This window comes from Anarhichas minor, unplaced genomic scaffold (genome assembly GCF_050575085.1).
Source record: "Anarhichas minor isolate MPS153535 unplaced genomic scaffold, ASM5057508v1 ptg000004l, whole genome shotgun sequence".
NCBI classification, from domain to species: domain Eukaryota; kingdom Metazoa; phylum Chordata; class Actinopteri; order Perciformes; family Anarhichadidae; genus Anarhichas; species Anarhichas minor.
Genome location: NW_027466450.1, coordinates 6,324,193 through 6,350,323, shown reverse-complemented (window position 1 = coordinate 6,350,323; position 26,131 = coordinate 6,324,193). Strand labels below are relative to the sequence as shown.

At 41.9% G+C, this 26,131-nt stretch overlaps 1 protein-coding gene across 1 annotated transcript; it reads right to left on the bottom strand.

Moving 5' to 3' along the window:
* Positions 1-5,229: 5,229 nt before the first annotated feature.
* adam23b (ADAM metallopeptidase domain 23b) lies at positions 5,230-26,131 on the bottom strand. Its single transcript, XM_076107301.1, has 25 exons — positions 25,252-26,131; positions 24,697-24,773; positions 20,755-20,818; positions 19,661-19,743; positions 19,461-19,524; positions 18,956-19,028; positions 18,778-18,848; positions 18,525-18,590; positions 18,280-18,348; positions 17,356-17,522; positions 16,778-16,862; positions 16,600-16,687; positions 15,395-15,446; positions 13,988-14,087; positions 13,833-13,904; positions 13,649-13,735; positions 13,481-13,561; positions 13,318-13,368; positions 13,147-13,210; positions 12,912-13,017; positions 11,906-12,025; positions 11,571-11,739; positions 10,422-10,533; positions 9,001-9,091; positions 5,230-7,081 (listed from the first exon to the last, which is right to left on the bottom strand). The coding sequence occupies exons 1-25, from the start codon at positions 25,522-25,524 to the stop codon at positions 7,036-7,038; spliced, it is 2,331 nt and encodes a 776-aa protein (XP_075963416.1). The 5' UTR covers positions 25,525-26,131; the 3' UTR covers positions 5,230-7,035.

Below are 26,131 nucleotides of genomic sequence, written 5' to 3'. Positions count from 1 at the left end.
TCTTTTTATATTTATGTTATGTTTATATGCTACTTGACGTTTTGCAGTATAGTAATAATATTAATACATAAAAAATAAATAAATAAAAATATAGAGCAGTAATATTAGTGGCGCCATAAACTTCGACTAGTCCACATGAAGAGGAATACCATGGACACTTACTCTCAGTGATGAGGGAGTGTAAAGCGGTGGTGTGTCTCCGACCCAGGCCGTGACTCATGGACAGCACGCAGTCCAGATAAAGGTCCCAGAAGACCCGGGCCAGGTCCCAAAACAGCGCCGTGTGTTTGCTGTTGTCTGACGACCTGAGGAACACCATCGTGTCCCAGAAGGCGGGCACAGTGTCAGCGATCCTCGGGGAGCGCATCTCCAGCAGTAGAGCCGAGGAAGAGTCCCAGCACTGCGGGTTCGACCGGTGGGCCGTCAGGGGGTCGCCGTGAGCCGGCTTCTGGCTCTGCAGCGGCACGGCACACATGCAGCTCAGCACAAACACTGTGGCCACAGGTGTGTTCAGAAGCACTGGGACCATCTGCAGACGACGCAACAGGTCACATATTATCAGTAAAGTGAACTAACATTACTGATTAAGCCATTCATTTAGCTATTTTAAAAGCTCAGCAAGTTAACACCTACAAACTGACACACGTCTCTCAAAACAAATGTGTGTGTTTTTTTTTAGGAAATACCTTTACAATTATGCAATGTGGATGCTATAAACTATAATGCATATAATGCATTTCAGAAGGCTACATCTGCAAACATATAGGCAAACATATGCCCATATCTTAATCCGTGTGCTATACAAGGTCCATACATTTTTTTTAATTACAGGCTAATAATTCGCCCTACAATTATACATTTTGACAATAATCATCTCTGCAGATTAGTCCTGTAATTAACCAGGAAACGTAAAGGACACCAAACAATATGTAGAACAGATCTGTAATCTACCAGAAAACGGAATAAATGATCAAATATAAATAATGACAATATGAAAGTAGTCTAAATAAAGAGCAGTCATGAAAATAAATGTACTTACCACCAAAGCTGGGCCGAGTAACAAGACTGGTGTTGATTGGAGCTTAGTCAATATATTTTGGGTCCTATTTGACGTCAATGCCTCCCTCCTTTGCGAGCAGTGCTTGTGTACTTATTTGTATAAGTTCAACCTTTAAGAACATTTTGCTGCCATTATAAATTGTGTCGGAGACTCTTGGTCATGTTTAGGTAATCTTCTTTTCAATGCTATTTTGATTCTCTTTGTTGCATTATTTTCCAATTATTTTTTAATTCATTTGCATTATGGAAAAAGTGAAAAAATAATTGCCCTCGAAAGGGTAAAAAATATTATTACAAATGAGATTTTGTTTTCTTGTTTAGTGAGGATGTGTTGTAAAAGAAAGGACATGTCTGAGGTTTGTTCTGCACACACTGATCAACTTGGTAAATCAGGAATAAATCCAGTGGCTTTTCCAACTAATTAATAATAAATATTCTTAGGTAGACTAATGTGGTAGCTTCCCTGCTGTGTCCCAAAAAACAACAACATTTGAGTAAAGGGGTTTCTTAAATACCGCTTTGTGCAGATTAGGATCCTGCCCAACATGAGAAGCTCTAACGTTTATGTCCAGCTGCTTCAGATGCTTCAGAGCATTTGATTTAAGGTGTCTGCCGTGTGAAATAAAATGTTGCTTTTGATTCTTTTGCATTAAGAAAATCTAATTGTTTGTGGCTCAAATTAAGAAAAAAAAAGTGTGTGACCATATCCACATTCAGAGCGTTAAGGCAGTGGTATATTATGTTTAATAAAAAGCTGGCAGAAAACATAAGCAATCTGTCGTCAGAATCTTGGGTGGTTCTGCTTTTTGTAAAAAACGAGCTGAGTCATTAAAGGTGTTTCAGAGAGTGATGCACGAGTTACATTTCTATGCTTTTACTGAAATGTCACATGCATACCTGATCTCAAATGCAATTACTTTCTCAGTGAGAGGCCAACACTAAATGCACTGGGAAGGTTTCTTACCCATTCATTCATTCTTCTGATGATGCAAGGAAGCAGACTTTGTGACAATTTCCGCTGCAAAGCCTAAATTATACATTTGAAAGGAAAACCATTTTCAGATTCATATTGAACCACAAAATGTGGTGTTACGGTGCTTCTAGACTTGAAGAGAGGCTGGAAGGTACAAATTATTATTATTAACTAAGGAGGTATTGTTTAGGGAGCATGGGTTATGAGGGAATAACACTTCTAAGGGGAGATTTTTTCTCTCCACACACTGATCATCAAGGTTACAGATCAGTGATTCCCACCCAAGGGCACTATGTGCACAAGCTTGTAACTTTAACTTTTAATCAGAAATCAGATACTTTCAAAGCAAGTTCTTAATCTTTTGTACTGATGATAACCAGGAATGTTTTATGCTGATCCAAGCAGTAAAACGTTACATTGTTGAAGTCTAAAATAATAACTTGGGATGTTTTTGTTTTTTTCTGACTTAGATTTATGCTCAAGTAGTCAGAAATATCCAATATTATGGACGCATTTTTAAGATTTCAAACCAAGTTTTCATAGTCACCAGAATGTACCACAAACATTTTCAATATCAACTTTAACCATTTAAATATATCTGTCACTGTGTAATACACTCAAAACAATTGCTTGAACATTTGTAAAGTTGACCTCATGTGTCTTAACATGATATTAGAACTCTTACACTCTCAAGCTCCCCAAGGAGGTCGATTTTTGCCTGATCTCCACATTGAGGAGAAGCTTGTTCTGTAGACCATCCCTGAAAACTGGTCCAATAACACCACATTACCCAAAGACTTAAAGGAACGAGGGGACCCTAACAAACAAGAAAAACATCTGTGTTTCAGTTTTCAGTCAGAAACAATGATGAGACTTGTATGGGGGAGTTTTGGAGGAACAGGAGCTGAAAAATCGGACTACTCAGTGGCTCCAACGTGAACAAAAGAAATGGACGAGATTTTTTAGTGACAGTAAAACATCTCTGATATACAATAAGAAAGAAAGATTGCATCTGGTGAAAAAGACATCCACTCTGTATGTATCTAATTTCAAGCCTTTGGTCACAAGTCAAAGTCAAATCTCAAGTTTCTGATGTTTGCAATGAATGTTCTATCATCTGCTGCAGGAAAGCAATGGCAAACAGTGCCGTATTCATTGTGTGCACATTAGCTATCATCGGTTATAGCTAGCCCATTCATTTAGCCTTAGTAATCACTTCCTTTAGTTTTAGTCTTGTAAATGCATAAACACCCCTGTAGAAAATGTGTAGGAACTGAGTTTGGTGTGGGACTTTTGCCTCAAGGAAGTTCTGGCAAACCGTTAGACAACTCAGAAAGCAATGCTTGGATCAGGCTACTGTGCTCAGCAGGTGAGGAGAACTGTGGACCCAGACTGGGGATATTGGCAGGCAGTGAAAAGAGCACTTTTATTAAGGAACTTCTGAACCCGACCAACACATCCTCCATGGAGGAGGCAGAGTTTGAAGAGGGTGTGCTTCAGTTATCGGGGTACCACACTTCTCACCCTGGGAAAGTTTATTCTAGGGTGCTGGAAAGGAGGCTCTGACTGATTGTTGAACCTCAGATCCAGGAGGAGCAATGCAAATTCAGTCCTGGAACAGTGGACCTGCTCTTTACTCTTGCAGGTCTGTTGGAGATGTCATGGGAGTTTGCATGTGCTTTGGGGACTTGGAGAAGGCTTACAACTTGTCCCCCAGGGAGTCCTGCGGGAATAAAGGGGTATTGGGGTCAATGCTACGAAAACTCCGGTCCTTGTATGAATGGTGAGAGCTGTGTCTGTATACTTGGCACAAAGTCAAACCTGTTTCGAGAGGGTTTGGTCCTTCGCCAGGATTGTCCCTTGTCACCGATCTGGTTTGTGATTTTCGTGGACAGGATTTCCAGGCGCAGCGAGGTGGAGTGTCTGGTTTGGGGACCACAGAATTGCGGCTCCGTTCTTTCTCAGACCGTGACCTTCAGCTCTCACTGGGGCAGTTTGCAGCAGAGTGTGAAGCGGTCAGGATGAGAGTCAGTACCTCCAAGTCTGAGGCCATTGTTCTCTGCTGGAAAACCATGGATTATGCCCTCGGGTGGGGGTGTGAGTTACTGCCCCACCCGAGGGAGTTCAAGTATCTTGGGGTGTTGTTTACTGAGGATAAAATGGAGCAGGAGATAGACAGGCGGTTCGTTGCGGCATCAGCACCTATGGTTGTTAGCTTTGGGTAGTGACCGAAAGAATGCGATTGCAGATACAAGTGGCTGGAATGAGCTTACTTTGTAGGGTAGCTGGGCTCATCCTTAGAGATAGGGTGACAAGCTCAGACATCCGGAAGGAGCTCGTAGTACAGCTGCTTCCTCATGACGGAAGGGGCCAGCTGAGGTAGTTCAGGTATCTGATCAGGATGCCTCCTGGACGCCTCCCTTTAAACGTTTTCTGGGCAAGCCCAACCACGGCCGCAGAGTAGACCCAGAACACATTGGAGGGATTACATACCGAGAAATCCCATATCACGGAACACCTTGGGTCCTCCAGGGAGAGCTGGAAAACATTGCTGAAGAGAGGGACTTCTGTAACGCACTGCCCTTAGGCCTGCAGCCCCAGTGACCTGGCCCCGGATAAGCAGAGCATAATGGATGAATGAATGGATTAACTGAACTGTTTGACATTTTAGGAAATCTCCTATTCACTTTTTGCAGAGAGTTAGATTTCGGAATCAATACCACTTAATATCACCATGTCCACACATGAACCTAACGTTACAACCGTTAGCTTTATGTGGCTCTTTCCCAAAACAATATTCCTGGCAGAAACTCTAAAGTTAAATAGTGAACATGTTATAGCTTGGTTAAACAGCACAAAAACAAAAGAATTATGTAAAAAATAATGTTTGTGGTTATACTGTGGTTATTTGACAAACTATATTTGTCACAAAGGCCTCTAAGTAATAACACTGACTCAGACTATGAACAATGTGAAGTTGTTGTAATAAATGCAGCGGTCAAATATATATTTTTAGGTGTTTTCTACACTAAACCATAATGTTTAGATGTAACAAAAAATATTTAAGTTAATTGTAAAATCAGCTTCACTGAGTTGCTCTCTTAGATTTCAGTCACATTCAGTCATATATCCGCGATACTGAAGGGGATAAAATAAAAACATGATGATTCGGCAGGGAAAACACAGAAACGCTCAGATAAAATTTGTCAGTAGTTTATTCATCGGTCCAAATGTACATGATGCAGTGAGAGAGGGACACCGGATGATGAGTAACATGGAGGATTACAACGATGCCAGTGCTATGGCAGCACCTGGAACACACCAACTATCAGCTGGACTGGAAATAATAGCCCTGCACAAGAAAACTGTCCAGGTCTCGATATGTACAGGCACCATACAGTGTGTTTGTGTACGTGCGTGTGCATGTGTGAGATTAAAAATATCAGACCGGATGAAAAACACACAAAAAAATATTTTCAGTTCCACAAATGTAAAAGGGTGCTCTTTCGCTTTTCATTGGAAATATTAATTCATTCTTTTTTTTGTCCTATTTGTCCATTCATAGTTTGAGTACGTTGAAGAGAAGTGAAACCAGAAGTAGGAGTGGCCAAATACAAAAGATTAGCTGATTGGCAGAACGTTTTTGTAATTCCATGTCTATGTTGATATTAATATACCCATACGTTTGTGCAATATCTCTCTTTGCATAGTAAATAAAAGTTAAAATGTTTTTGTTGTTGACATGCACCTATCTTTTGTAGCATATTTTTCTTGCAGATTTTGGGGACTCCCATATAGAATTATAAGCCCACTATAGTGAATGCATGCAGCGTTACCGGTAGAGCTGAACTTGGTGTCTACTAAGAGTTTATGAGAGCAAAATGTTAAGTCAGTATAGTGGGTGTTGATGAGGACTGTTATGTGAGACCTGGCTGGACAGGTGAGCGCCTGCATGGACAGACGTTATGCCCCCAGCAGTAGGAGAGGCACCACTGGCTGCAGACAGAGGGGAAAGTGCTCTGTGTGCAACAACATCCATATGTTCAGGTGATTGGTTCTTTGGCTTTTGAGTCACTGTTGAAGATACTCCGGGAGGGGGGAGGGAGGGGGGTTGTCTTGTGACATTAATCTGAGGCGACATCCGTCTGAATTACTCCACAGTAGAACTGACATGCTTCTGCTCGACTACCATGGCTACTCTGTCCACTGAAGAGGTCCATCTAACCTTGGACCTCCGCCCAGACAATGGCAGGAGGCTGTGCAGCGTGCGATTACAATTTTGGCCTAAATCCCAATTTTTGTCAGGAACATTACCAAAAACACCCGCTATACAACATGCTAACATAAAAAATATAAATAAAAACATAAGCAATTGATGTCCTTTTAAAATATGCTGTTATTCCAAACCTGAACTCTTTATTTATGTACAATTTTGTAGGTGGTCTGCACTGCCCCTATGGGCCCTTACATGCAGCCTCCTTAATCATCTACAGCCCCTAAAACGTGAACCATAGGAACTTTAACCGTCTTTCCACTGGGTTTGGTTTTTAACAAGGCTACCCCTGCATTAGATAATTCAGTTTTTTTTTTCTTTGTATGTGTTTGCGGTATAGCTTTTGTAGCCATGCAGAGCCCTGCAGAGAGGGCTCTTCATGCCCGGGGGGGGCCAGCAAGCAGCACGCTTTTGTGCGGATAGTCATGCCAGGTGAGAGAGTGGTGTGGATTCCGCCTGAACGCCTGTGCACTGGCACTAAAGGATGGAAGAGGAGCTCTGTCACTCTAGAGATCAGAGTGGGGGGTGGGGGTTTGTTATATGGGTGAGGTGGAGTTGAAAAGGCTGCATTTCTAACGTCACTACGATGGAATTTGTTAAAACGTCCACTATGTCTTTTTCAAGTAAATCTAATGCCAAAGATCAGCAGCAATAAGTGCAGTCCAGCTGTCAGGTAGCCAACTAAGGAAGCCTTGAAGGAGTCCTTCTGTGATTGCCATCTCTCCTCGGGTTAAATGGCTGAAGCGTTGGGGTCGTATCGCCGTTTCTTCACATTTCTTACATGGAGACAAGAAACAGAAGTCAGTGTGTGCTGTAATCACATCTGTAACACAGCTAGTGCAACCTGGACAAGCAACCACACTCATCTCCTCAGTTTACAATAGTAGACTCATAAGTAAAATGCCACTAACTAAATTCATTAGCTAATGTTATGTTCAAGAGCAGAAAATAAAAAAATATTCTCCACGGTTATATGATTATTCGAGGACTTCCAACAAGTGATAAAAGGCAGGTCCCTGTTGAGCCAGTTTGGCCTTGACTGTAAAGAGGCAGTCAGAGGTATTTATATTCACAAATCTTTACATCCTAATTCATGATGATTGGCAGTATGGTCAACATAATGAAGTCCATTTCTATTTTAGATCCATTCCACTTAAGTCTTCATATTTTCTTCTGTGTCACGATTTGGTGACACTGAGCATCGGAAAGAAGCGACCTAAATGAAAAAACTTTCAAATGAGCTAATAAATTAATTTTGAAGGTCTATGAATATAAATGTCCTCTTTTGCCCTCTTGCAGGCAACTTCCGACTGGCTTGTGCGTGCAACATCAGTTTACAAGGTGAAGAAGTGTAGGAGACATGTCTCATTACCAGTTTGGATGGGAAAGACATTGGTTCCACTCAAAACATAACAATCTGGGAGGAAAGAGCTAACATAAAATATAGTCTACAGAAGAGGGACAGAGGAGACAACCACATATACAACAACCACAGCAGCAGCAGCAACAATAACTACTACCACAACAGTGGGACAACAACAATACGACAACAGGAGTGATGCATAACCTCCCCGTACTGTGGCTTGTTGTGGGGCTTCTATCACTCTGTCATGCACCTGTTCCAATAGCAGGCCGGTCGAAGGTGGCACTATTGTTGTGCGTGGTTCATGCAGTGCAATGCGCCGTGTCTGTACCAGGTCTGTGAAGCAGGCAGCAATGGCAGCTGGTGTGGCCGGGGTCCGAGAGTCCTGCTCTGCTCTAGGGCGGAGCCTGGCCATCTTAGGTGGGTGTGGCCAGCCATGGCACAAAGGCTGCGGCCAACAAAAAGGGTCCTGGCTTCTGTCTCTCTGTCTCTCTGTCGCTCTCACCACTCCATTTAAAGTCTCACCCTCAAACAGTAACGGACTGAGAAAAAGATCATGGAGGTGATGAAGCATGACAACCCCGGACCAAATCAATCTGGGTTTGGCTCAGCCTTTGTGCAATGAACTGACCTCCTCCAAATCAACAAGTTAACATGCAGAAATGTTTCTTATGCTGTTTTCTTTCATTCATTTTTTGTTTGTTTTGGTGAAGACCATGATGCTTTGCTACCTGGCATGCTTTGGTGGCTGCAGGATTGCATTTCTCAGTTATCTTTTAGGCCTATTTAAATGAATATGTGTAACACCCCTGTTGCTCAAGACAGCAGGCTAGCAGTAGACTGGAACTTATTAAACTATTGTACAATGAAGTACATTGACTGGCTACACAGAGATGTTAGAGGCCTATCTTTGAATTTCAGAGGGGAGATACAATTTCAACTTATCAATACAAGAATACACACGTTTTCTTTTAATTATTAAACTATTAAAATGATTGTTTCCCCTCTGTTGTCAGGACTTAACATGCATGTCAAGCGTAAGCTCTGCTCGTCCAATCAGTTTGAGGTTCTGCTACAGATCAACAGACAAGCCCCACATGGAGCCCAGTGTCTCTCCAAATCACCCTTTACGCATCCATCCACGCATCCTCCTCTATGAAAACCAGGACTGCACACTGGATGAAGTTGAGCAGTTAAGATATGTGTTAAGCATGCGTTTGTGTATTGTCCACCCTGGGGTCCATATTCTGTAGCAGGACCTCAAACCCTGGTGTCTAGAAGCAGCAGGGATGCTAGAGTTACAGCAGGAGAGGCATGCGGCGTGTTGCTTACTTAAAGCCCCATCCAGTCCCCCCCAGCACTATGGCAGCCACAAGGATGGCTCCGGCGATGGAGCCTATTATTAGATTGGTGGCACTAGGACCTGTAAAGGGTTATGGGGAAAAAGACATGAGTTTCTATACTCACTTACTGTATAAATAACATGGAACTGTACAATGACGATTTCACATGGAACAGAAAACATAACCATAAGTACTGTTACAGCAAAATGACTGAATCTGTTTGCATGCCCCCTTAAGTGTGTAACATGAGGATAATGAAGTAGAGGCCCTGGGAATCTTTTCATTTATCTGGTGTCAGCTGAGGTAGTGATTATCAATGGTTTATCCATTTAGGTTGTGCAGAAGACGAGACCCTGGGTATCCATCACTACAAAGGTTTACTCAAACAGAGATTGACAGTTGATATGTGTATGTGGTTTGCAGTATGAGCAGTCGAAATGTTTTTAGGGGTCCCAGTCACCACACAGCCTACCACTGACTGACAAGCCAGGTCACTAACTGGACATTTCTCAGGACTGTTTTCCATCTAAATGCCCCGCATGCCCCAGAAAGGAGAGGATCACAGGAGCAACCACATAACGACTAAGAATTAGAGAAAGAAAAGGGACAACAGGAAGAAGAGGGAGGATGAAGAAAGAGGCTTGTAGTAATGGGGAACAACAGGAGGTGGCAGGAGAGGAGGAGGAGGAGTCCATCAATCAATCACACAACACTGAATACATCCAATCACATGACAATTATATGGTCATCACCAACACACAAGAAAACACAAAGCCACCGGGACGCACACACGGGCTCAGGCCGGCTCACGAGACCGCCCGCACACTGAGGCACCACTATGAGAGGAAGAGCCGTGAAAGGGTTAAAGATGCTTACTCTATTCCCCACCCTGTGCCTCCAAAAATCACCCCCAGGGCCAGAATGGTCCCTGCTACTGCCCCTATCAGCCTGTTAGTGGCCACGCTCACTGTGCAGAGGGAAAAGGAGCATTATTACCACCCTGTCAAACACAAACAGCAGGCTTCTGCTTCAGAGTCATGGATGAAGTGACACGGTTCCCTCTGTGACGCTTCCCGCCCCCTTAACCACTTCACCCGTCCCCCCTGTGGTCAAAGTGTCAGGTGTACAACTTGAACTGTGTGTTCATTTCATCTTCTAAAAAAGTAACAAATGTAACACTGTTGTTTTATTCTCCTGCAGTCGCCATCTTACATGGAAAGTCTTTATGACCCCAGTACACCTGTGAAACTGTGTGCTGACTCAGATCTAACGGTGCGACTGACAATGACAACAACGTATATATACAGTATATAAGTCAGCGTGAATCTTGGCTAAATCAAATCAGTGTACATAAACCTGTGAGTTATTCATTCTATCAGACAGCAGAGGTTGAAAGAGGTGGAAACCGACCCTTGGGTCCTTCGTCCTGAGTGGCCTCAGGCTCTTTAGGCGGATCAGGCATGCTACAGTCTGTCCCCGCCCAGGTGGTGTCACAGGTGCACGTGGCTTCATTGTTGCACACCTGTACAGATCAGACAAAAATAGATGAGGTGACGGGGGGAACGCAAGAGCTGCAAATAAAGTTGCTGACACACTGGGATACTTTTTAGGAACCATCTGGATTGTTCATCCACAGTTAACAAAGGCTCCCACGTAGACACTTACTACACTGTAAAAAGTTGATAAAGATAAAGACACATTTCTGTAAACTGATCCAGATGAGATTAACTCTATTACAGCTCTACAATGGCATTTTGAGCCAGGCCAGCTGCTTAGTTAAGACTGATATAATTATGCAAACAACAGCAGAGCCAGTCTCCAGGCAGACCTTAATCTAATTGATTGAATTACACAACAATGGCTGGATGAACCACAATGTACTGCAACCCAATAGGCCTTTCTCACAGCGGACATCTTGACTTGTCATAGGAATAGCACAGGTGTTACTAATAACATTAACAATGGTTCCGTTCTATAAGTGTCCCAGTAAGTCATGACAGTAAGCCAGCATGCACAAAACCAGGACCCTGAAACTGAAGCAGCTAAATGGAATTCAGTCATCGTTATCGTCATCGTGTCTCCTGTGAAAAACACCGTAAGAAGTAACAGACCTTTCTCACAGAGGAAAGTTTTGACTTGTCCAACACATAGCTAAAAACAAATCTGCAGCATTAAATGTACCAACAATTAACTCAAAAAAAGCATGGACCATTGCTTCTATTGAGCATAAATACGGAGTAAGCTACCCATATATGACATGCAGCTTCTGTAGATTATTCTACTTCTACCTACACGGGTGATTTCACTTATGTTGCCTGATTAGACCTCTGCATGTGCAGACAATTTACACCTTTCAGCTCCTAATAGTTCGTTAAATTTGGTGATGTCACAAAAGATGGAAGCCGAGTCAGTCAGGGTGATTGAAAACACACGTCTGTAGCATTGCTTTTAATGAATATTACCTAAAATGTCATTCTATTTTTATTTGTAGAATTTAATATTTGTTTTAATTTGTTTGTCTAAATAGTGTTTAATGTAAAAGTGGACAGCAGGACTCACCCCGTGGGCAGAGCACACCTGTCCATTAGGTCCACTAGAGCAGATGCTCATGTTGAGTGACTGGATTGGCAGACACTTGTGGTCAAGGCACATCATTGACGGCCCACAGGGAGACCCATCCTCCACGTAGCCTAAATCAGTCTCATCATCCAAAAGGACATGACCCCCACTGTGAAGAGAGGTTGGAGGGACGGAAAGGGGGAGAAAGATACGGAAAGAGGGGGAGGGAGCACAAACTCATACATGGAAGATTAAACCAGAAGAATGGGACTACAGACGACAGTGAAAACGTTCCAGGACATGGACAGCTCTTAAATATGTGGTAGTATACATACCTGCAGTCTACCATTCTGCCTTGAGGGTTGAAGGTGGCTAGGGTGATTTCTCCTTTCATCATGCCGATGCGTGGGTTGCGGCCGATGTTGGTACACAAAAGGTAACCACAGAACACATCACTGAAAAATACAACAGAGAAGTCTGTGCAGATGCCAATCGTCCACTTAATACACATTTTGCCTTGTCAGGTCTTCTTTCTTCTTAAACTTTATTACACATATTCAACACATCAACAGCAAAACTATAAAACTATACCAAAACATACATTTTCACACCCTCACACAACTCATGCAGTATAAGTTATCCACTCGTATGTTCATTACTTCCCAAACACATGGATTTTCGCCAAAATCGAACTCCTCCGCCACTACCACCTCATGCACGGACTCACAGCGCATCTGAAACAGTAGCATAAGACTGGACAATTAGACTTGGATTATACTGCAGGAGTTGTGTGAGAGTTTGTAAACTGACAGTTTTGCCTCCTTTTACTTCAGTTCATCAAGGATTTACTCCATTTTCGGATTCTCCGATCATTTTGGTGGCATGAGAGCAAAACAAAGTGTTCTTAAAGAATTCAAGGTAACATGCGATGAGTAATTGTTATACAAATGGTTATTTCAATGGTGAAGTATTCCTTTAAATATGTTGTCAGTTGTGGAAATCATCTTATGTTGAAAAGTGGCCCTGGATTTCAACATGGATGTATTTAGAGAGCCTTGCTGCCCAAACACAATACTGCAAATAAAGAGCGGATGCAAAAAGTCAATGGGCTGGGCTTGCAAGCTCAAGGAAAGATGTGAAGGCTGCAAAACAGTACAAACAATGTGCCCTCTGTTGCCCTCTATTAGTTGGCTTCAAAACATCATTAATCTCTTTTGACGTCAGTAATAAAAGAAAATAAGGAAACACCATCCCTGTCTCTATGTAGAAATATAAAGGACTGTCCTGCTGGTATGTATGAAATACCAGAGTTAATCTAATTTGTCTTTCTTTGAAACTCACTGTTTGCTACACTGGATCCATTTGTCTCCATCTTTTCCACAGTTGCCCTTCTCTGTGCCCTCTGTGTTCAGCTTCTCATAGCAGAACTTCTCCGAACCGCCAGCCTCTGAGGGAAAGAGGAAGAGGCGTGAACTGCACAGCGCTGACTACAGAGAGTCTCTTTTCGTCCAGTATCTCTGTATGATGATACTCTGACACTTTACTGATATGCGAGCCAAAGGAATGTTCATCTTACTTGACCCCCAGATGTATTTACACTGGTTTTCTCTGGTCTTGCACTCTCCGGTGTAGCAGCGTCCCTTCAGAAAGATAAATAACAAGGTGGTGAATACATTCTCAGTCAGCTGCTCCCAAACTGCTATTCTGATGCAGGACTGCTTTGTTTCTGATGTCACCAGGTGCCTACCTGGTTTACCTGGCAGAAGTAACCGTCTTGTTTATGAAGATTGGGAGGGCACTGCAAACAGTCACAAAATAACACTTCATTTTAACCATGCACATTATATTAAACGTTGAAAGAATGAGTATTTAGAAACCAAAGCAAATGTAGCATTTCAACACAAGGACACCTGTCCAGAGTCCCCAGAGCAGGTCTCTGAGATATCACAGTCGTTCACAGCATAGCGGCAACTGTAACCTCGTGGATAAAACTGCCAAGAAAAGGAGAGAAGATAAAAGTCAGAGGTATAAATAAATCATTAGTGCTGTAAAACTTAAAGAAAAGACCAAACTCATACCAGACATGTGTTATTGCAGCACGGGCCGTCACTGCAGTGTGCCCCGTTGGCGAGGGAGCACTTCTTGCAACATTCCTTGTAGCACTCCTGAAAACAAACGGGAAAAAAAAGCTTCATCCATCTGAACAAACAGACGACAACAAACAGATCTGACTTTCTGGAGTAAAAAAAAAAAAAAACGTACCGCTCTCGCTCCGCAGTCGCACTCCTCTCCCACTTCCACAAATCCATTACCGCATTCTGTGGACTCGAACAGCTAACAGAAGAAGACAGGAGAGTGTAAAGGGTGGAGCAGACGTGTGATTCATGGCAGCTGGGGCAGAGTTGTGAGAGTCTAACCTTGGTCGGCCTGTTGAACAGACACGAGCCTCCACCTTTCAAAAGGAACTCCTTGTAGTCTGAGATGCTGCATTTGGAGAATCTCCGCGGGTGCTGGACCCTGAAGAGAGAGAATACCAGGTGATAATTAACCAGAACTGTAAGTGCCGACCAATCGTGATGGAAGCATGGTTCAAAATGCTGTCGGGTGCCATGTGTGTGATGAGCAGCTTTCTAAATTAGAGCATCTTTTGCACACACACACACACACACACACACACACACACACACTGCTTACCTGTTCATTCCACATAGAGTTTATTACCTGTCTCACAATCCTACCATCCAAAGTTTGAAAGTATGATGAAAAACCAGTGGGAATGAAATATCCTGCGATTATTTGTTACTATATTACATATTTGTCACTGCTTCCCAGCAATATATGACAATAATTCCAACTAACATAATAATTGAATTAATGCAACTTGGACCTGGATAGGATGTTCCTATTATGAAACGATGAGCGTCCCGCTGTAGCTAACGGGAGAGACAGTGTTTGCTAAAGCCTTTTGTGAACTCTACAAAAAAAGATTATTGAACAAACTATCGTCGAAACAATCACACGTTTACTTAATAAGTGTATAACGTCTCCTGACAGCAATCAGATACTTTTGTGAACTAACATGACTGCCTAAGACAGGAGAGAGAACATATTTAAGACATTTATAAATCTAATTTAACTCTTTTTATTACCTTCTAAACAAATTTAATATAATTCTTTATAAGACTATACAACCTGCAGATATCCTGTGAGAATACTGTCAGAATATATTGAGAACGAGGTCAAAGCATGGATCAGTTTACATTAAAATGATGTTAAATTAAGATCTTTGTCCATTCATTTACTGCTATCTTGAACTGTTGATGCACCATTCAGCAAAGCCCAGGAAATAAATAAAAAAATAGCAATGGGAGCAGATGAAAACACTGAACGGTATGTGAGAACGGAACAATGATTTAGTATGATTAAAAAAAGCAGCAATGAAATGCCTTCATGTACGGGGACCGTGAAAGAGATACTGCTGCTCCTTTGAGTATAAAGTTATGTATAATGCGCCCCTTGTCCATTTCAACACATAGCAGTAGTTGATAAAAGCATACTGACCACAATTACACCTGGTATTAACATGCACTGATCAGTTTATTCTTTTACTGACTAAATGTTTGGTTAGAAATTGTGTAAAACAAAAGGGTCGACACTTGACAGAGATTCTGAATAATCAGTTAGGTCAAAACAGAACATTTATCTACCAGTTCTGCATTCATTCCCACACTCCCAGAGCGGTGACTACACCTTGGAGTGACCATAAACAAGCGTCTCCAATTGTTCCACTGTATGTGTGTCTCAGGGGGTATGTTGGACATTACCCAGTGTCCTCCATTATGCAGCCAGTCCACGAGTCAACACAACCACATTCCTCTGCAAACAGGAAAGAGAGGATAGAAAAAACACAGAAGCAGACAGTGAGAGCGATGCACTGACAGAAATAGACACACTTACAAGTTTTCTTTTTAAGACAAGCATTCAAATACATTATGTGAACATGATTTCTACTTTATCATCTCAGTGAGAATTGATCAGTGGCTTTAGAACCTGATCTTCCAGCTGAATAATTATATTTTTTTACCGACATACTCAGAATCTCTTCTCAAGCTTGGCCAGTTTTGGGACCATAAAAATAATCTCTCTGATGGTTGAGCTTCAAACATGGCAGCTGCTCTACTCTGACTCTGCCTCATTAAGCACTGTGATCTTGAAACTAATGCTATAAATCATCCCACTTCAAGCCTGACTGGAAGTCTACTTTTGCACCACTTTCGCCAAGAAAATCAGTGCATCTCTCCATCTGTCTCCTCTGGCACATGTAAGAGTTGACAAGAGACAGTTTGGTCCAGTCAAAAGGCATGTTTTTGTTCTATAGTCACTATATCCTGCTTTACATTTAGGTATCTAAAGATCAAATCTGAGCAAACCCCACTTTTTCGAATGTAGATTACAAAAAAATGTACTTTCTTTCATTCAGGCCATTTACGTACTTATTGGACACATCACAAAACACAAAACAATATATTATGCTACTTACGCCTGTAGGTTTCTAGCCTTGCCAACAGTTATGGTTTATTTGCTGAAGTTTTAAGATTTAAGCTGCCAATGAAATGGAAGGGGAATTGAATTTCTGATCCTCAAAGCACAACATTCACAAGAAACATGCCTACTGTGTCTCAGATTAAACAGGTCGAACCACAGACTACTCGGTAGACAGTTTTAATATTTTTATACTATTATGCTATTTCTATTTTCTACCAAACATTAAAGAAGGGACAAAAGAACAACCAGAGTCTCAATCTATTTTTATCTTGAAACATCAGCAAATTAAAAAGTTCAATTGACAGTTGTGTCCGACATAATTTACAATAAATCTAAAACTATCTGCATGGCTGAATACAACTAGGGGTAAGAGAAAAATATGTTTTTTGTAATTTTAGTGATCTGAACATTGAGATTTTGGCTCTTAATAGCCTGCCCTTCATTTATACTAGCTGAGAGATAACAACATGTGTATCATGTGTACTTCTCCTGGAGGCTGGGTCCCACTGGATACCCAGGTTCTGAGCCAGGCTCTGGGATAGAGAGCCTGCCATGGACCAGCTGGTGCCGTACTGTGGACACAGCAGAGACCAGGGATTATTCACCTGCAGCCACTCTCTGTGATGCAGAGTGATGCTCAGTGTTACGACAGCAAGTCTCACCTCATTGACACCTACTCCCCGGCTCACAGAACACATGCCTCCAAAGTATGCCGCGCTGCTTCTGCGATAGTGGAAGGTCACATTTCTACAAGAACGATGGAAGACAAAGAGTTACACATGAACAACAACAACAAAACAACATCACATAGGAAGACATTTATGTAAATATTCACTTCTGAAGACACAGTGGTGTTTCATTCCCATGAACATACATAGACATACAGAGAGAATATAATGAGAACAAGGAGCCAAAGCTTGGAACAGGCTGCATAGGAATCCTCTCAAACTAAGATTTTGGTTTGTTATTGTATGCAGAAGCAGTCTGTATTATCTGTGTACTTATACTGCTAGCATCTTTATATTCAAACTAAATACACGTCCATCACAGATAAATACAATGGAAACTATCCTATAGTAAGTTTAAAATAAAATAGGACGTAAAAAAAATGTAAGAAAACGCTGGAAATTCAAAGAAAATGATTGCAAATAAAGCTTCAATCCTGGCTTAAAATCTATATTAATAAAGAAGAAGCACCAAAGGGTGATGCAAACACATTATATTTAAATTAGGAACCTACGAGAAGAGGTGCACAGCGTCGGCATGATGCTTGATGCTCTGCTGCCGGTACTTGGAGAAATCCCGCAGCATCTCCAGCGGCCTCACGCTGATGGGGATCTGATCCTTGTCTGTCCAGATCTCCACAGCAACGAGCACCACTCGTGTGTGTAGCTGCTCTTTGAAGATCTGCCATTGAAGCGTGCAGTGAATGGGAGGAATAAAGAAAGGCAGAGAGAGAGAGCGAGAGGCAGAGAGAGAGAGCAGCAACAGCACAAGGAGAGGAGAACAACACTGGGTGTGAATTTGAATCTGTACTGTCTGAGGACAGATGAGGGGATGCAGGACACTGGGGAAAAGGAGGAACAGGGGAGTGTTAATACACATGACGAGTGCAAACACCAGCACAATACCATAAGGACTAACAATAAGACTGTAGGGCCGAATCAGGTTTAAAGCGACGTACTCCATTATGACACATGAGGAGGACTTCAGCTGTACTGAACAATTAATCAATAGGTTCACACTGTAAGGACATATTTGGCAGTTGTCTCAATGCCTGTGTTGTACTTATGCAACATGGAGGCTACCTTATCATGGGTGAAATGTTATATTCTGCTGTACTCAAACAACAAATGTGCTCCACCTCCGTCAGTTGCAACATTGGACAACTTTTACTTGTAACAGAGTGGTATTGCTACTTTTACTTATGTTAAATGTATGAATACTTCTTCCAGCAATGTCAGGCTCTAACTAAGAACAGAGCAGCTTTGAGTTAGCTAAAGGCTAATGTCGGCATGTTAACATGCTCATAATCACAATAACAATGCAAACACGCTACAATAGTTACTATGTTCACCATATTAGTGTAGTATGTTAGCATGCTAACACTAACAATTGCTAGTTAGCACTTAACTAAACAGCAGTAACGAAACAGTTTACTCACAGCATCCACAAAATTCACCACCGACTTGGCAAAATTCCTTGTGTGCTGCTTGGTCTTGTGTCGTTTATACTGCAGGCCCAGAGAAAAAAAGCACAAAGATAAATAAGCTGCAGTGATTTGATGGTGCTCACTCAGTATAGTATGCTAAATTCAATGCTTCTTCTTGTGGGGGAAAAAAAAGCAGAGTAGGTCTGAAATATTAATGAGGTTTCTTTTATATGTATGATAAGCTACTAGTTACATACCATACTGTGGTCACTGACAATCATGATCTCCAAATACTTCATCTCCTCAAATACACTGCGAGGCATCTGCAAAATAATGAACCACCAACAATTATCAGGAAGAGGATTGTTTTCTTTATAGTTCCATTAAGACCACACATTTGACATTGACCACACAATCCAATTATTATTCAATTCATTGTATAATAATTCAAGGGTGGGTGAACTAATGTTTGTTGCATTACATTTGAGAGAGGTGAGATCAGAGACTTACTGCTCGCTTTTTCCTGCGCTTCAGCCAGGACAAGTCATCCAGCTCTGAGAAGAGCTGCTCCTCCTCCTCAACTATGAACACACACAAGGAAATAGTGACATTTCAACTCACAGATTTACAACTGGGTTGTGTAAACCTCTTTCCTGAGTTCCAGCCCACAGGGTTGTGTTTTTCTTACCCTGTTCCTCTGAATCATTGTTCCACTGAAGGGAGGATGTTCTTCTTAGTTTGTGAGGCCTTGCAGCTGTATCCTGCAGGGGTGAGGCAAACAAGTGTTAAGAGCCGAGAGTAAGATGAGAAGATTGATACCACCCTTGAGTTTGTCTGTTGAAAATTAAGCTACAGCCAGCAGCAGGTTAATTCATCATGAAGACTGGAAACAGGGGGAAACAGTTAGCCTAGCTCAGCTACCAGCAGTTCTGAAGCACACTAACAAACAAGTTGTATCTCAGTTACATAAATGTTTTATACCGTGATGCATACTGAAATCAATATAATATAATAAATATCCTTATTAATATATTGATATTGATTTCAACCATATTGTCCAGCCGTATACAAATACTACTAAAAATTAAAAAAGTAGTAAACAGCAGAGGGTGTTGTGCATGTGAGGTGGAGGCGAGCGGGTCACAACCTTTGTGTGATACATATTTTGGTTCTCTGTGAGAGGAATAACTTACGATTGAATGAGTCTGTTGTAAGGGCTCAATTAGATACACATAGACTCCATCGTCAAACATCCCACTGCCGGGCAGAGAGAGTAGAAAAGAGAGAGAAGGCAGTCGATACTGAGTCAATAGGAGCTGAGGAGCAGAGATGAGTGCATCCAGAATTATTCTGAACACGGCAAGGATTACACACAATTCTGCTGTTCACTTACTGCAGCCCGTTGCAGGTAGATAAGGCCACATGGGAGTTATCATTCCCTCTCACCTGGCCGTGGTAGTAACAGTGCTCACCGCCCTGAGGGAAGAAGACAGAGTGCTAATGCAGCATCACAGCAATCCCCAGCCATAACTAAAGAAGCATTACTCGCATCACAACACACGGAAATGTGCATACACTGACATGATGATAACTCAAATTCACCATTACATGGTGAATGTGTCATATTTTTCACTTAATTATCATGTGTTGGAATTTTCTAACATCTCAGAGGCGGTAACAGCTTGTCTTACAGATGCCGAATTTGGTACATTTGCAAAGCATTTCAGCAGGGGGTCTTTGCTTGTTAAGATGAAGTTAAAACATTGCAAGGTGGGTCCTGGCGCTATCTGTGACTCAGCTGTCAGATCCAGGGTGAGCAGAGGACATTCACCCCCCTCTCTCTGCCTCTCTCTCTTCACCCATCCCACGCTGCACTGATACTGCAGAGGGCTTTCTCTCTGTCGTCATGTGACCAGAGATCCAGCAGGAGGCTGCAGGAGAGCGAAACCCTGCTGATTCAGCTACAGTATGCCCAGCCCTGTGCCTGAATCAGCAGCAGCAGCAGCAGCAGCAGCAGCAGCAGCCGGAACCAGCTCTCATTCCCAACCTGTTTTCTCCCTCCTCTCTTTATCTCCTCTCTTCTTTTTTTCTGTGAAAATCATGTACTTTCACATTTTAATCCACCTACCAGCCTATCTATCACTATCTATCTGTCTTTCTGTACATCTATCTACCCATCTCTTCTTCCTGTACATTTTGTTCTTTTTCTTAGTCTGCAAAAGAAGATTTCCTTGATGTGACAGTTGCAGTGTAAATATGATTACCAATTTGCAAAATGCTTGATAAAACAAGCTGACAAGCAAACTGATTTACATGAAATCAACACTCACATCTGTTCCTGCCTTTTGTTTCAAAGTCTATTTCCGAAAGTTGAGACAAAGCATATTTATGCCGTTTGCTTTACCCACAATGTGGGTGACAAAATAAAAACAGCAGCTGAACAGATGTGTGCTGTAACATTTCAGTCACAACTAACGAAGACGTTACCTTTGACAAAACAGGCTTGCCCGCCTCATAGTGGATCTCAACGTAATCTGAAGACAGCAAGTCACTGTAAAAATAGAGATTGCAGTTGATTAAGGTGAACGGATGTGATGCAGTGACAATAAGAATAAAACACAGATAGAATCTCTCTGCTTTTGCTTTCTCTGACTCACACATTGTGGTTTTCAACTAGCGGTGAGTAGTGCTTTGGTTGCCATTTAAACAAGAACACTCATCACCACTGTGCCTGGATAAGCCTGCACAAACACACCCATGGCATCTCAAAAAGTGCAGCGGATATGTTAAATGTTGCCTCCCCTCAGGAAAAATTATGAAGAATTTACTCCAATAAATACTGTCACAACAAGATTCACAGCCACTCAATAGTTTTGCAAAGTGGCCTTAGGTTATCATAAAGAAACAGAGGATTAAAAGCCATCATCACGAAACTACAGTTTACAGAAGCTCATCTACAGAACATGGTTCTTCCTCAAATCTCCCGAAATAACGTCACTGGTTGAGAAACAGCACACATAACAGGAACAGAAATGACGACGCCTAATGTGATGAATGATTGCGAGGCCTCGGTTTCACCTTGAACACCACGGTCCTCCCGGCAGTTCCCGCTGTCTGAGTCAGCGTCCCTTCACCGTTTCACACACTCAATCTGTTAGCTGACAGCTGACTTCAAGAGACTGCGATTTCTGCCACAATGGCGCTTTCTTTCCTAGTAACCTTGCACATCAAAAAAACATCCTCCTCTACATACACATGTAGTGGCGTTGCAGCTGGGGAAAAAAAAAAGAAAAGATGGAAGTGATGGATCTAATTTTGTAACACCAACAGTGTGACAATTTTGAGTGATTCTCGGCGGCACGAGAGCAGGAAGTGCACCATTATGAAAGGAGAGTCCAGGCATGTGAGAGATTCCTGAGTGAGGGGCTATTAATAGCGTGACAGATGAGGCAGGGCGAGGATAGTGGGCTACGCTTAGTTGGTGTTTGTATGAGTGTGTGTGTGTGTGTGTGTGTGTGTGTGTGTGTGTGTGTGTGTGTGTGTGTGTGTGTGTGCGTGTGAGGGCAGCACTGCAGCGCATGGAGGGGTAAAGACACTGTGTCTGTATGGATGTGTGTGTGTGTGTGAGCGAGCTGTGAAAGTGTGTGGAGATCTTGAGAAGGGAGTCCTGCCCTGAGGTGTCTCAGTTCACAATACAGCAGCAGCGGCATCTGGGAAGCGAGACAGTGAGGGAGGACCAAAAAGAACTGCGGGAGGTTCTAACGTCTGGCGACAGATCAAATGCAGCTCTAAATCCTGTAGTGACTTTTGTCATTACTGTTCATATCTCCAACACATGGAAATAATGAGTCTAAAAAAACAGAGATGCTCTCAACAAGCAGCACTAAAACTATTCACTTTTCTAATTCACATTTTTATTGAATATATGATTAGTTTCAACTGAGAAAAACATGGTTTGCAGTCCGAGGTACAGTAAGAGGTTTGCAGATAAAGTAGCACCCATTGGCAGGTTGCAGACCTATCTATATTTAGATCAGTACTGTCGCAGCTACGACACCAAGCAGAATTCAAACCCCTGTTCTCTCAAAACAAAAAGGCACACACTGAAGTTAGCTCATGTATCTCACAGATAACCTACGGTACAAGCAAACAGCTAGGAATCAAGGTCACGCTTCCAAGCCTCTGTGCAGCTGCTGTAAAGAGCTAATGCTGTATTACGTGGTGTTTCCTTCGTGTCTGACGATAATGTACAGGACAACGTCTCTTAAACGTGACGCGTGATTGTTTGAGCTGGGAATGACAGGGCAAGAGTGCAATTCTTCCTGTGTCTGTCTCTATGCTACTTAACATATGCTGCAAACAACACATGTGCACAAAACACAGAAGTGTGACAATATTTGACCTCTGCTTTCTTTCATTTCCACAAAACCTAACTGTGTATATTCAATTTAGAACAGAGAGAAGAAAGACACAGACATTGAATATTGATGATGACTCTCCCATCGACCTACCTGATACATGAGCATCAACTCTTCAATAAACAGTCAGCTATGTGGTCTCCTAACAACAAGAAGCTCAATAGCAAAATTCATAATTCCCGGAGCCTCTCCTATATTATCTGACCTTGTACAGTTGCACAATAAAACAACTATGTACTGCAGGTAACTGCTGAAATCTGCACTTTGAAGGATTCTACTGTGGCGTTGAAATGATGCTCAAACTTCTACAAAGATAGCATCCAGAGCATAAAAATGTCTTCAACCAACCTAGTAGAGCTTTTCAATACTACTTAAATTACTACTTAATTTTGCTAAAGTGATGACATTACATTTTAAAGTAACTAGAGTAACATCTAACATCACTCAGCAATGCAGACAATATACAATTACAATATTTTATCACATCAAGGAACTTGGAATCCAATCAACATTTTTAAAGTCCTTTACACACGTACATTAAGCCTTCGCACATGCAGACCGGCTACTTTGCAAAGGCAGTAAATCAATACCATTGAGTGTCCGGAGCCTCGTGTCTCCGAATGGGACAGTGATCACAGACCGCGGAGTAACTGTCTCTCTGCTGATTTTGATGCAAACCAATTAAGCCTCATTAAAGATAGAGACTTTGGTTTTCCAAATCCTTGTCTTAAACAGTCTGTCTGTAGTCTGGCGGCTAAACTAACATTGCTTTTAGCACTCTGGAAACTAGGATTCTGGAAACTAGCGCGCCGACCTATTCAATTACAGTTTCCCTAATTAAATGATCGTCGACTGACGCTGCATTAATCACTGATATGACATATAAAACAATGTATCAGTTACAAACAACAGTCATCTACAGACGGGATTCACAGTTGTTGTCGATTTGGTGTTGTGTTAGCTATGACACATATTGCTTACTCAGACTTCTGGTCATTTTGACGCCCTAATACAGACTTCCACTGTCGCCTATTAGGGCTTAATGATGTTTTAGTAATATCCAATCTTTATTTAAATTAATTATATTCTTTTTAAACTTTTCCTTCTTAATACAGCTTAAAGTGCACATTTAGTTTACCTTATGCCTACATTTAAATTAGTACAACTTAAGAGCCCTGCATTAAACTAATAAAACCCTAAATCACAGCTTCCTTTTAATACTTTCTTATAATGTTTTGTACAGTATGCTACATTATTTTTTATAATATCCATAGGGAGTGTCAGTGTGGCTCTGTTGTGGCAGGAAAGTTTCCACAGCTTCTCTTTAGGAATAAAAATACAGACGTTCTGCTATTTTCAACCATCTGCACATTAACTGTCAACATGACCTTGACAGCAGATACTCTTGTGAGTGACAGACGACTCACTCACACTGGAAGTTCAACCACAAGTCTCGAGGTTTGTTATGATGAAAGGGAAATTTTGGTTTATTTCAACGTGGTTAACTTCCCGTAAATGTGGCTAATTGTGATTGCACTTGCCACCTCCGTTGTAGAGATTCGGGTAATTGATAATTCCACAATCTTGTCTCTGAGTCTGACTGAAACGTAAACAAAGAAAGTAGCCCCCTGTAACTGGATAGTGTTGAAGAAAATCATCATATAATTTAGGATTGAACTGAACTGTTCTTATGTGAACACATTCTGGCCTATAGAAACATTCTTAGGAAGTGATCAGGGCGCGCCAGACAAATTGTAATAAATCTCTCGAATTTGTACCAAAATATTTCCCGTAATACATTTGGATTTATTCGGATTTGCTAAACTCGTTGTATGTTGGCCGTGAGCTTATTAAAACACTTCCCGCTGGTTGCAACTTCAGTTCGTCGTCTCTTCTCGTCATTTTGCCACAACAATAGAGATCAACAACTGGACCACAGGGACTAACTCGCTCCAAAATCTATTGTTTTAGCTTACATGAACTGTAGTTAGATAGGATGAGAAGGACTTACGTGTTCAATGATAGATCCAGGGCAAATCGGATGCCGAATGCCTCTAACTGGAAACTGGCTTGGGCGAGGTGGACTGCCTGTAAGGTAGAAAAGAGTCGGGACTGCAGATGATGCAAAACCATAACATTATAGCTTTCTACGAACATAAAATCCTCTAGAGTGCACCTTAAACATCCTCTACAGCACAAAGATAACAGATGTGGTGGATAAATGGCAGATGGTAATGCACAGTGGGCATACTGGAAGAATAGCTTCCTTCAACATGGTCGGTCTGGCATCACTCCAGTTCTTAAACGTATAAAGCAGCTGTTAATGTGCTTCATGTGATGGGTGTCTTTGCTTTGTCTGACAGTGTGCAGTAACATGACACTAAAGACAGCATTAAGGTCTAATATGAAACATAATCTGGATTCAAAACTTCAAAGCCTTGTCCACACAGCATGCTATGTGACTAAACATTCCTGCTATAGATCACAAAGGTTTTTCTAGGAAGTAACTTCTCACAACGTCCCAGTATCAATCTCCCTCACCCATCCCGCTTCGATGCTGGCTTACCTGCCGCTCTGTGGCTTGGTTCTTGGCCCGGGTGTCCAGGTCATGGTAGGTGCTCTCCGAGTCCTCGTTTAGGTAGTAGATTAAACGCGAGGGGTAGGTGATCACATGCTCCACTGCATGGTGTGTTGTGTTGTCTGTAGCCGGTGCTGCAGTTGCCTGTTGCTTCAGCAGGGCTGGCACTGCGTCCCTCTCAACCTTGTCCCCTACTCCTTGAGAAACTGCAAGACAATTGCCACCGCACAGACATGAAATACCTGACACACACATATACATACATACACACACACACACACACACACACACACACACACACACACACACACACACACACACACACACACACAGCCTTCTGTCATCCTTAATTCATGAAGCGCATTGATAATTCTGAGGCAAGTGGCCACGGCTTTATTGCGATTCTTCTGGACACAGTTCGGAATGATTGGTTACATGCCATCCTACACTGACAACCCCATACGGCTGATTTAGAATACAGAATATAAACAGCTTCATTTCTTTGAAAGGTACTTTTGATACGCTTATTTCCAAAGTGAAAAACTCTGCACCAGATAGATACATGCAGTGTGCATTATGCAATATAAATCCAAATAGCTTCTGATAACAATAGCATATAATAGCATGCACTTGAAGTAAAAGAGTCCCAGCAACAGTTATTTTAAATATGATACTCATACATAATCAAGAGCACTATTTTTTTATAAGCTGAACAAAAGATACTGATATGCTGTAGTCTACATCATGCACCATCACGCCGAAGACGGCGCATATTAAATCACGTATCTTTTCTTTTTTTTTAGAGGGGGCGATAGTGTGCACCTGCAGTAGGCTACATCATCAGATATTATTTTAGCCCAACACAGAA

Coding starts and splice junctions, on each gene's coding strand:
- adam23b (XM_076107301.1), bottom strand. CDS start 25,524: ATGTATATGTGTGTGTCAGGTATTTCATGTCTGTGCGGTGGCAATTGT. Junction 20,819..24,696: donor CTGGATCTATCATTGAACAC/GTAAGTCCTTCT, acceptor CTATTTTTACAG/TGACTTGCTGTCTTCAGATT. Junction 7,082..9,000: donor GGGACTGGATGGGGCTTTAA/GTAAGCAACACG, acceptor TCTCCATGTAAG/AAATGTGAAGAAACGGCGAT.